Here is a 12,750-nt window from a genome sequence, read left to right as displayed (position 1 = left end):
TTGAAAAATATATATAATGGTTGATAGAAAAGTATAGATGCTTCAGATTATTCTTGGAAGGAGGTAGAATCCTATGGACATGCAAAACATATATACAGTTAATATAGTCAAAGCACTTACTGAGACATCAGAGAAGGTCAATGGAATAGACAAGTACATCATTTTAGAATGAGAAAATGCAACGCTATCACATAGAAAAGTATATTTTTACTCTCACTGAGAAGAGCTGCATATTAATCCACAAATAAAACTACTACTGAATTCAAGCTACCTATTGAACACATGCTATATATGTCACATAGTGCTTTTTGTAGAGCACCTCACTTACGGTAGAAGGTATCCTCTTTTACAAATAAGAAAAAAGAGGTACAGAGGTTAGGTAACTTGCTCAAAGCCACACAGCTGACAAGTGGAGGAGCCGGGATTGAAATCCAGGACTGGTTCCAAAGCCCAAGATCTGATCTATTCTGCTAACTGATCTCCTAAAATTAAGAGATCAAACCCAATGTTGGTGGAAAAGTGTGCCTTGCTAAAAAATACACTCACACACAGAGTACCTGCTTTTTTTTTTTTTTTGAGTTGGAGTCTCAAAAACAGACTGGAGAATATTAGTCCAAACTGCAACTGCACCATTTTGTAAGCTCCCTGCTATGGTTTTTTGTTTGTTTGTTTGTTTGTTTGTTTGAGATGGAGTCACTCTGTCACCGAGGCTGGAGTGCAGTGATGCAATCTCAATTCACTGCAACCTCTGCCTTCTGGATTCAGATGTTTCTCCTCCCTCAGCCTCCCAAGCAGCTGGGATTACAGGTGCCCGCCACTGCACCTGGCTAAATTTTGTATTATTAGTAGAGATGGGGTTTCACCATATTGGCCAGGAAGGTCTCTATCTCAGCCTCCCAAGTGCTGGGATTACAGGCGTGAGCCACCGCGCCCGGCCAAATACCCGCTTTATTTTTGAGTCAGCTATTTGGGATAACTCTAAGCCTCCAAAGTCTGCAGGACCACACAAGAACTTTGTTCTAGTTCTGCCCTCGGACTGAAACTCTCTCTGTAGCAGGGCCTGCTCCAATCGTCCTCAAACCCAAAGACTGAGACTTCTAGGTTCTTGGTTAAAACCTTCATGAGGCCTTTGTGACAGCAGACCCGGACCATCGCCAAGGCAAGACTTCTGGATTCTTGGTTAGAACTTTCACGAGGCCTTTGTGATGCCAGACCTGGGTCATTGCCCCAGCAACCACAAGGCCTGGGACTGGGGGGTTCCCAGGTCCCTGAAGCTCACTCCGCGTCCTCACTCTCACTGCATTTCCCACCTGCCTGTGGGCCCTGCAGCATCTTCATCACTGAGGCACCTGGTTACGCTTCACCTCCTGTTTCCTGAGGCCCTCACTGCATTTCCTCACCTCTACCTTTTCATCCTTCCACCCTAGGCTCCTCTCCTCCCTCCTCCCTCACTCCTGACTCTTCCTCTTCCCAGCGGACGGTTCGAGGACCGCTCAGTCTCTCCTCTCTCACTTCCCTTCCTCTCTCTCACCTTCACCACCCAACACCTCCCTCCCTCCCTACCTCTTTCTTTCTGCTCCCTCATTCTCTCCCCACCACTCTCTTCTGGTGGCCCCCTTGCCCGCGCCCCCTCTTCCCTTCCCCTTCCCTCACTCTCTCAGCTTTCTTCCCACAGTTGAGCTCGGGCAGCTCTTTCTGGGGATAGCTATGGGGCTTTGGGGGAAGAAAGGGACAGTGGCTCCCCATGACCAGAATCCAAGACGGAGACCTAAAAAGGGGCTTATCAAGAAAAAAATGGTGAAGAGGAAAAAACAGAAGCGCGATATGGCGGAACTGAAGAAGGAAGTGGTCATGGTGAGGTCACCCAAAGTGGGCGCTGACGGCCGCCCTCTGAAAACTCTCCTCCACCTATCTTTAACATCTTACTTTGAGAATGAAACACACAGGCCAGAGCCACATCTCTTCTCTGTTAGGCTTTGGAGGGAAGGAGAGGGTTAAAAAAAAAAAAAAGATACACACAGAGAGACAGGGCAGCTCAACAGCAAACACAGGTGTATTGCAGACACCTGAGGAAGTGGGGGACCAGCTTAATTCCACAGTCCACTGCCACTTACAGGCTGGGGTACTTATAGGGATGGGCGGGAGGGGACTGGGCTGTATGGCCTGCTGCCTGGCAGGATATCGATAAGATGTTCTCATGATGAGGTGATTTTTGGCCCTTGTTTCCACAGAATATAATCATGGCATTCCTTGGACCTTTGCCCAGCAGGATGTGATAGGGATGTTTCTTTAGTGGGGTCTTTGTCTTTAATTGGGCCTTTGTCTGCCCTGTGGTCAGGTGGTTAGGCAGGCTGTTTCTCCAACCCAAACCCCCGTGAAATGTTTCACTTTGACCAAGGCCTGTAAAATAGTGGGGAGCTAGGCCGGGCATGGTGGCTCACACCTGTAATCCCAGCACTTTGGGAGGCTGAGGCGGGCAGATCACCTGAGGTCAGGAGTTCGAGACCAGCCTGGCCAACATGGTGAAACCCCACCTCTAAAAATACAAAAATTAGCTGGGCGTGGTGATGGGCCCCCGTAATCCCAGCTGCTTGGGAGGCTGAGGCAGAAGAAACACCTGAACCCGGGAGGCAGAGGTTGCAGTAAGTCGAGATCTCACCACTGTGCTCCAGCCTGGGCAACAGAGTGACTCCATTTCAAAAAAAAAAAAAAAAAATAGCAGGGAGCTCACAAAATGGAGCAGTCACAGTTTGGACTAACATTCTCCAGTCTGTTTCTCCCCCTCTCCCTGGAAATGACCTGGGCCACCCCCTGTCCCTCAATGCCTCTACTGTCCCCTCAGGATGATCACAAATTAACCTTGGAAGAGCTGAGCACCAAGTACTCCGTGGACCTGACAAAGGTGAGTAAGAAGCTCCCTGAGGAGGCAGAGAGTCTCCAACTCTGACTGTGAGGCTGCCAGGACAAAAGCTGAACTAGGAATCCAGCCCCCTAACTTCAAGTCCAATGTTCCCACCCCTCACCCTCTGCCTGGCCACGTTCCATGGACACTACCTGGAAAAAGCTGAAAATGGTAACTACCCCCAAAGAGAGTTTAGGACTAGATAAGAGAATAAGAATGCTTTAGGGCAGTGCTGGTCAAACATCTTGTCCTTAGGTCTCCTTTACACTCTTAGAATTTATCGAGGACCGCAGAGAGTTTGTGCTTATGTGGCTTACGTCTGTCTACATTTACCACATTAGAAATTAAAATTGAGAGTTTTAAAATGTATTTCTCAATTCATTTAAGAATAACAAAAATAAGGTTATCATATATTCATATATAATATGTTTTGACAAATAACTATTTTTCAAAACAAAAAAATTAGCAGCATCTTACATTTTTGCAAACCTCTTCAATGTCTTGCTTTTTAATAGAAGATAGCTGGATTCTCAAATATTTTCTGTATAAAATCTGTTGTGATGTTATGCCAGTTGGCCGTCAGAAAATTCCACTACATACTCTTAAGAAAATGAGAATAAAAAAAGGCAAACAATGATTTAGTATTACTATGAAAATTGACCTTGTGGACCCCTGAAAGGGTTTTGGGGCCCCTTGGGTGTTTCAGGCAGAGGTTGGGGAGTGGCTGGTGGGGACTGGTAGTTTCTACTATCATTTTCATTAACAGGAAAAAGCACATCAGCTTGTGCACAAGAGTGGAATGAGAATCTATGCATTCATGTTTTTTGTTGGTTTTCTTTTCTATTTATGTTTTTTAAAAATTTATGGGCCAGGTGCCGTGGCTCACACCTGTAATCCAAGGCAGGCAGATCACTTGAGGTCAAGAGTTCAAGACCAGCCTGGCCAACATGGTGAAACCCCATCTCTACTAAAAATACAAAAATTATCCAGGCGTAGTGGCACACACCTGCAATCTCAGCTACTCGGGAGGCTGAGGCCGGAGAATCACTTGAATGCAGGAGAATCACTTGAACCTGGGAGATGGAGTTTGTAGTAAGCCGAGATCATGCCACTGCACTCCAGCCTGGGTGACAGAGTGAGACTCTGTCTCAAAAAAAAAAATGGATAAGTAGATGTACATATTTATGGTGTACATGTATTATTCTGATATAAGCATACAATGTGTAATGATCAAATCAGGGTATTTAGGATACCCATAACCTCAAACATTTATCATTTCTTTGCATGGGAACATTCCAAATCCACTTCTCTAATTATTTTGATACCTATAATAAATTATTAACTATAGTTGCCCTATTGTGCTACCAAACACTAGATCTTATTCCCTCTAAGTTGGAGAGTCAAAGCGTGGTGTTAATATGTTATCAACATTAAGTATTATATTTCATCATGACATTGGCCCTGCACATTATAATTATCTGTATGTATTTATCTCCCCACTGGAGCACCTTAAGGGTAGGGACCATTCTTATTCATGTTGGTATCCTCAGCACCTAAGACCCAAGATAGGTTCTCAAGTTCAAAAAAGTTTGTGAATCAATCCATAAACAAAAACCTTCCTATGTAAGCATGCTAAATGACATCCCTCCTCTAATGCAAATTATGAAACCTCACCTTATCCAGGAAGAACTTCCAGACTGACCTTCTGAAAGCGTCTTTAGTCTCCAGACCCGTCCTGGGGCTCCAAATGTCAGGTTCCCCTTTGCTATGGCTGTTCCTCTTTTCACAGCTCTCTATCCAACCCTATTTCTTCTCTACACAGGGCCATAGCCACCAAAGGGCAAAGGAAATCCTGACTCGAGATGGACCCAATACTCTTACCCCACCCCCCACCACTCCAGAATGGGTCAAATTCTGTAAGCAACTGTTCGGAGGCTTCTCCCTCCTACTATGGACTGGGGCCATTCTCTGCTTTGTGGCCTACAGCATCCAGATATATTTCAATGAGGAGCCTACCAAAGACAACGTGAGTCTGTTCAGCTACTACTAGCCAGCCCTATCTCTGCTTAGCCCCAGACACTCTTTTGCTCAGCAGCCTAGCAATCCTGAAGTCCTCTGGCCCAAATCCCTAATTACATTATTACACTAATGTAATAATGTAATAAATGTACATTAATTATAAATGTAATTGATTGTAATTAATTACAATGTAATTGATTAATTACATTGTAATGAATGTAATTAATTGTAAAATGTAATTAAATGTACATTAATGTAATAAATGTACATTACATAATAATGTAATAAATGTACATTAATGTAATAAACCAAAATCCCTAATACTCCACTTTCTAAGTGCCATCTTGGTTCCTCTCACCTTTTATCTAAAAAGCTTCTGGTCCAGTTCCCTGAGATGCACAATGTCCCCGAAAAACTTGCTGTTCTTTGACGACCTTCCCAACTGATCCCCAAAGCATTTTGCAGTCCCTTTCTCTTCTCCACAATTTTAACCTCATCTCCTTCCTCCCAGCCTCCCTCACGACCCACCCCCTCCATCCAGAGATTAGCCTTCCTGGAGAGAAAGATACAGGCCTTCTCTGACCAGGAATTTTGCTGACGGCTCACCATGGCTCAGGGTTCCTTCACCAGGAAGCCAAGTGTACTGGCTCCACCTCAGATTCTTCTCTATCCCTCTGCTCTCAACTCAGTCTTATGGTCTCTTACACCTGGTGAAACTGCTGTGCCCCTTGCAGACTGATTTTCTGAGGATGAAGAAGAAGACAAGGTCCCACTGATAAATGCTTTCTTTCCCCACCCTCAGCTCTACCTGAGCATCGTACTCTCTGTCGTGGTCATCATTACTGGCTGCTTCTCCTATTATCAGGAGGCCAAGAGCTCCAAGATCATGGAGTCTTTTAAGAACATGGTGCCTCAGGTAGGATTGGAGTGGGAGGATCTAGTGGGAGCAGGAGCAGGATGTGGCCAAATACATAATGATGAAGTCCCATGGAAAATTATATCCTACAATAAGTGAGCTGAGTGAGGTTGGTGATGAGGGGATCAAGGTACTCTATCAGTCCTTAAAAGTGCCTGGAAAAGCTGTGAAACCCTGAGAAAGACATAACGTCACCTATGAAGTGCTCTGATCTAGAAGGCAGAATCTGAATCTAAAGAAGAAACACCATACAAACCCCAAATAAGAACATTCTATTTTTTTAAAGAGACAAGTGTTGGTGGGGCTGGGAGGGGGGTGCTGTGGGGGGGGCTGGATTCTTCAAATGTCAATGACCTCAAAGACAAAGAACAGCTGTGGGGATGTTCCATATTAAACATACCAGGCATAGTGGCTCATGCCTGTAATCCCAGCACTCTGGGAGGCTGAGGCAACAGGATCACCCAGGAGTTTGAGATGCTATCTCTACAAAAATAAAATAAAATAAAATAGCTGGTCTACATCTGTAGTCCAAGCTACACAGGCAGCTGAGGCGGGAGGATTACTTGAACCCAGGAATTTAAGTCTATAGTGAACTATGACCAACCTGGGCAAGACCCTATCTCAAAAAAAAAAAAATAATAATAATAATAAAAAGAGGCTAAAGAGGCATGACAACTATTCCAAGGGTGGTGGCTCCTGCCTGTAATCCCAACCGTTTGGGGGACCGAGGCAAGAGGACTACTTGAGTCAAGTTCAAGACGGGCCTGAGCAGTATAGTGAGACCTTATCTCTACAAAAAAAAATTTAAAAATTAGCTGAGCGTGCCTGTAGTGCCAGCTACTCAGGAGGCTGAGGTAGGAGGATTGCTTGAGCACGGAAGGCAGAGATTGCGTGCCATTGCACTCTAGCCTGGCAACAGAGAGAGAGAGACGCTGTCTCAAAAAAAAGACAGGGACATGGCAACTAAATGCAATATCTAACCCTAGATCTGATTCTGTGCCAGAGGAGGAAGTAATGCTTTATTTTTACTTTTTATTTTGAGCTTTTATTTTAGGTTCGGGGATACATGTGCAGGTTTGTTACATAAGTAAACTGTGTGTCACAGGGATTTGGTGTACAAATTATTTCATCACCCAGGTAATAAGCATAGTACTTGATAGGTAGTTTTTCTATCCTCACCCTCCTCCCACCCTCCACCCTCAAGTAGGCCTTGGTGTCTGTTGTTCCCCTTCTTTGTGTCCATATGTACTCAGTGTTTAGCTTCCAGTTATAAGAGAGAACATAAGGTATTTGGTTTTCTGTTCCTGTTAGTTTGCTTAGGACAATGTCCTCCAGCTCCACTGAAAATAATGTTTTGAAAGATGTATTGGGTCAATTGGCAAAACTGGAATACTGACAGATTAATACAGTAGATTAAAGTATCATTGTGAAACATACTGAAATTGATAACTACATTGTGGTTATTTAAGATAATGTCTTAATTCTTGGGAAATGCACAACGAAGTTTTTAAGATAAAAGATCATGATGTAGGTAACTTACCCTCAAGTAGTTCAGGAAAAGAGTATATACACAGAGAGAGAGAGAGAGAGAGAGAGAGGATGAAAACAAATGACAAAGTAACGGGTGAAATGTTAATAGGTGAATCTGGATAAAGGTTATATAGGTGTTCTTGGTACTATTTTTATTCTTGCAACTTTTCTGAAAGTTTAAAATTATTTTCAAGTTAAATGTTTTTTAAAGGTACCTGGAAAGAATACGACGATAAATAGAGGTTCCTAGGCACAGGGCTGGAAACTTGCAAAGGAATAGGCTCCACATTTTCCCAATAGTATGATCATGTTCCAGTAGTAGAGCCCAGGATTTCCTTCTCTCTTTGGTATCGCTTAATTCCTTCCTTGGGTAAGAGTTTTGGGACAAAGTGTTTGGGCAGTTTTGGAGACTAGGAGTTTAGGGATGGTCGGTTAGCTTTTGCTACCTAACAAACTACCCTAAAACTTAGTGGCTTCAAATAGCAAACTCCTGTTTCTCATGATTCTGTGGCTGTGCTGTTCTGGTCTAAGCTGACCTCAGCTGGGGCTGGATGGTCTTAGATGACCTCATTCACATGCCTGGGCCCTCAGCTGAGATGACTGGGACAGCTGGGGCCTTTTTCTTCGTGATCTCTCTTTTTATAGAGAGGTTAGCTTGGGCTTGTTCGTAGGGTGGCAGAGGATTCTCAGAAACAGGAATGCAAGCCCCAGCATGAAAGCACTTTTTTTTTAATTTTTTGAGACAGGGTCTTACTCTGTCACCCAGACTGAAGTGTAGTGACGTGATCACGGCTCACTGCAGCCTTAACCTTCTGGGCTCAAGTGATCCTCCAACTTTAGCCTCCCAAACAGCTGGGACTACAGGTGCATGCCACCACACCTGGCTAATTTTTTTTCAATTTTTGTAGAGACAGAGTCTCACTATGTTGCCCAGTCTGGTCTTAAACTCCTGGGTTCAAGCAATCCTCCCACCTTGGCCTCCTAGTGTGCTGGGATTATAGGTGTGAGCCACCAGTCCTGGCCTGAAAGCACTTTTTAAACTCCTCTTTCCATCACATTCATTCTATGGGCCAAAGCAAGTCACATGGCCAAGCCCAGGTTTAGGGGTAGAGAGAGAGACTCCACCTCTTAATGGCAAGAGCGTCAAAGTCACATTGCAAAGGGCCCTGCAAACAGCATCATGGGAATTTGCAATCTGCCAAAGACACCTTCAAGAATGATGTGGTGGGTGATAGTAAGAAAGGGGAGTAAGGAGGAAGGAGACCAGTAACAGAAGGTTTTAGGCTAACAGCGGGATGGGGAAAGCCAAAAGTTTTGGAAATGATCCTGCACTATCCTCCCATAGCAAGCTCTGGTAATTCGAGGAGGAGAGAAGATGCAAATTAATGTAGAAGAGGTGGTGTTGGGAGACCTGGTGGAAATCAAGGGTGGAGACCGAGTCCCTGCTGACCTCCGGCTTATCTCTGCACAAGGATGTAAGGTGAGGGGATGCAGAAAGCTATGTGAGGGACCCAAGCATGATCTCATGGCAGGGTAGACACCTGGGCTGTTAGAGAAAGTGTAAGCTTATTACTCAGAATCTTGAGAAGTTACAAGTGTAGATTTGATGTTAGAGACAACATATGTGTAAATTTGTTTCTCTCAGTCTGTCAGTGATGATGTTGGTGACCAGATGAAGACATATTATTTTTGTAAATAAATCTGCCTTTTTTCCTATGCTCACCTTACAACGCATCCCCTCTCCCATCCCAGGTGGACAACTCATCCTTGACTGGGGAGTCAGAACCCCAGAGCCGCTCCCCTGACTTCACCCATGAGAACCCTCTGGAGACCCGAAACATCTGCTTCTTTTCCACCAACTGTGTGGAAGGTGAATATCGAACCATAAGTAGCATAGATTCAAAAGCAGGCACCAAAACATAAAGATTTTAATAACTGTCTTCTCAAGGTAGCAGGGTAGGTAAGAGCCAGTAAACAGTCAAGCTTCTCCATCACGAGCTGTATGACCTCTGGTGAAAGGTCAAGGTCATCATTTCCACATTTGCACAATGATGACAGTAAAAGTCGTTACTCCGTAGATTTTTGTGTGAATTGAGGTAATATATGTAAAATGCCCAGCACAAGGCCTAATACATTGTAAGTGACCTACAATTATTAGCTATTATTTTAGCTTGTGAATGGACTATGCTGTTTAGCTGAAAATGGCACAGAAGGGAGGAAAATTGTTCAGCCCTGCTAAGTCATTCTTCTCCTAAGGTAAGCCCTAACTTCTAACTATTCCCCTATCCAAGAGAAGATATTGGCATTGGAAATTTGAATTACCAGAGGTGCCACTTAGACTTTACCACTTAAACTTTGGCTTTGCTCCTAGAATCTAGGAATCCTTGAACTGGGAGACAGTTCTGGCAAAATGGTAATAAAAAGGGACTGAACATCATTCTGTCAATCTCTCCTTTGCCCTTTCCCCTTAAGGAGGCCTGAAGACTCCATGGAGCACACTTGAAAACCATTATTCATGCTTAAGAACAAATGTTTGGTTATCTAAAAATAGTTCTTTTGTTTGTTTTGTGTTTTTTGAGACAGAGTCTCTCTCTGTTGCCCAGGCTGGAATGCAGTGGTGTGATCTCAGCTCACCGCAACCTCTGCCTCCCAGGTTCAAGCAATTATCCTGCCTCAGCCTCCCAAGTAGCTGGGATTACAGGTGCCCACCACCATGCCCAGTTATTTTTTGTATTTTTAGTAGAGATGGGTTTTCACCATGTTGGCCAGGCTGGTCTCGAACTACTGACCTCAAGTGATCCGCCTTCCTTGGCTTCCCAAAGTGCTGGGATTACAGGCGTGAGCCACCATACCCAGCCTAGAAATAGTTATTTTTTTATTTGAATGCATAATATTTGTTAAATATTATAAATATTATCTCTAATTCCCACAATGCGCACAATACCAGATATTATCCCTATTTTACACATAGCAGACTAAGGTTCAAAGAAATTAAGCACCATATCCAAGAGTACAACTCAATAGAAAGGAGGCGGGTCAGGGATTCTAATGTAGGTCTGTCTCCATATCTCATGCTCCTTCCACAGACCCTGCTCTGTGCTGAAAGATTGCTATTTAATTCGAAAATACCTTAAAGAAGAAGAGTAATGTTAAGACAGAATAGACTATGAGAAAGAATCCAACTAGAAAATAAAATACATATATTAAAAATGTTTTAAAATTGATTGGACAGAAGCAAGTTAGCAAGCTTTCCCCAAAAACACTAGATGTCTGCTATTAGATTTTAGGAAAAAATTTGCCCAAATTTACCCTTACAAAGTAGGGTTTTCATCCGCTAAGTATATGTTCAGATAAAGGGTATGGAGGAAAGTGGTGGTGGCATTTCGACTGGGAAGCAAGCATCTATTTAGATAGAAAATAGTTTTGTAGGAGACTAACAAAACCCAATATGTGGCCAAGAAGGTGGAGTTAGGTTGAAGGAGCTGGGCCAAAGGACTTTCAGTTGAGGAATTTCTCAGCAATTTGCAGACCGATAGCATTTACCCCAGACCAATTTGCCCTTTAACCTTTACCCTAGACTTTTAACCTTTGCCTTAGACCAATTTGCAAATTAGTAGCATAACTTTAACCTTTACCCTTGCCTCCCATGTCTCATCACTGTAGACCTTGACATGGCTGTGGCACAGACTTCTGTTTGGGTTCTCATGCATCTTCAAGGGAGCCCAAGCTATTTCTCTGGCAATATATGGAAGGTGTATGAAGGAGCCAGTCTGGCCTGGGGTGCCGGATGCTTGGCCTTCTCAGCCTTCCCCAAGGTTGACATCAACTTTAGACACACTGAGACTAATTATTAAATCCTGTTTCTCCAAGAGTGAAGAAACCATAGCAGAAGGAATATAATAGAAGAACTAGGTGACACAAGATATATGTAGGTGACACCATACACTACCCACCCTCCTCCACCCGACCCAAAATAGGAAACTCCTCAGCATCTCTCAAGTATTTCAGCATCTTCATTCCACAGGACCCAATATATGCCTTTGGCAACCAGTTTGAAGCCCATCTATAGAATGCCTCGGCCTGGGAACCTTTTCAGGATTCCTCCTCCACATAAACACTGACCTGACCTGTCTGCTCCTTGAGTAGGACCCTGCTCTCAGACTCACACAGCTAAAGGCAACCTTAGAAAACGGAGACCACCACGTGCAACAATGTTCATGGGAGCTCCCAAATTAGAGCTGCTCCTACTAAGTCACAAGTATGATTCTATATTGGTTCTACTGGAAACCCTAAGTTCATCTAAATGATGAGAAGAAAGAAACTAATTTTCAAGTGCCTATGATGTGCCTAACCTTCTTCTAGACTCTTAAAAATATTCAGTCCTCACAGTTTAGTAAGTGCTTTCATTCCATTTTAAAGATGAGGAAGCCTGACTCTCAGCGTTTAAGTAACTTGCCCCAAGGAAAAGAGCTAGTAATTTAGAAAGTTGAACTTCCAGCCCTGAGTCTTTCTGCTTTTAAAATAAATGCAGTTTCAGTGATATGCTGCCTGTCTGAGTGATTCTGACTCTGATCTTAATGGTAGAAATTTCAGCCATTATGGTAAAGCAGGAAGAATTACTTTAAGAAAAGAATTTTGTTATGCCCCTCATTTCAAGGTGAGTGGCCTGCATCATGTGTGTGTAAAGCTAAACATGATGTCCAAGCTGCCCTTCTGACTGGGGCAGTGCTGGTGGAGAGGAAACAGGGACCTCATAAGCACAGAAGCCCAGCTGTTATGGCCCATGCTACCCAGCAGAGGTCAGACTGGCTCCAGCCAGCAAAGCAGGGAGGGGGCGCAGGTTAGAGCAGGATTTCTCAACCACTCACATTTGGGGCTGGCTAATTCTTTGTTGTGCAGGACAGGAAGGCTGTCCTGTGTGTGGCAGGATGTTTAACAGCATCCCTGGCCTCTACCCACTGCATGCCAGTAGCAGCCTTCTCCCACCCCAGTTGTGACAACCACAAATGTCTCCAAGCATTGCCAAATGTCCCCGGGGAAGGGGGTTGGTGGGTGGGGAAGGGGGTTGGTGGGTAAGGATTGCCTCCAGTTGAGAACCACTGGGTTAGGGGATAAGGGGATGTTGGAACATAGGGCACTACCAGAAGGGTAACCACTATTCTTGGGATCTAGAAACTCCTCAGCTGCTGAGGGTAAGATGAGAACTATATAGGCAATAGAAGATACTCAGATTAAGTATAATAAAGGCCTTCTTGACAGTGAAGGCAATTAGGCAATAAAATTGGGTATTTCAGGAGAACTGTGAGACCTCTTCAGAGATTTTTCAGACTAGAAGACCTTTATTTGTATAAACTAAATATGAGGAGAGCACAACATAATGACC

The 12,750-nt window shown here is 43.9% G+C and overlaps 1 protein-coding gene across 1 annotated transcript in view; it reads left to right on the top strand.

The window, feature by feature from the left end:
• Positions 1-1,210: 1,210 nt before the first annotated feature.
• ATP1A4 (ATPase Na+/K+ transporting subunit alpha 4) overlaps positions 1,211-12,750 on the top strand; it is a 36,605-nt gene continuing 25,065 nt past the window's right edge. Inside the window, exons 1-6 of the mRNA XM_054449212.1 lie at positions 1,211-1,854; positions 2,843-2,902; positions 4,725-4,928; positions 5,724-5,837; positions 8,713-8,847; positions 9,120-9,237. Coding sequence (XP_054305187.1) covers positions 1,708-1,854; positions 2,843-2,902; positions 4,725-4,928; positions 5,724-5,837; positions 8,713-8,847; positions 9,120-9,237 — 778 coding nt within the window. The 5' untranslated portion in view covers positions 1,211-1,707. The remainder of the gene's footprint in view (positions 1,855-2,842; positions 2,903-4,724; positions 4,929-5,723; positions 5,838-8,712; positions 8,848-9,119; positions 9,238-12,750) is intronic.

The sequence above is a fragment of the Pongo pygmaeus genome, chromosome 1, assembly GCF_028885625.2.
Source record: "Pongo pygmaeus isolate AG05252 chromosome 1, NHGRI_mPonPyg2-v2.0_pri, whole genome shotgun sequence".
NCBI lineage: Eukaryota > Metazoa > Chordata > Mammalia > Primates > Hominidae > Pongo > Pongo pygmaeus.
Note: the sequence above shows the minus strand (reverse complement) of the source record. Positions and strands in the feature narration are given on the sequence as shown.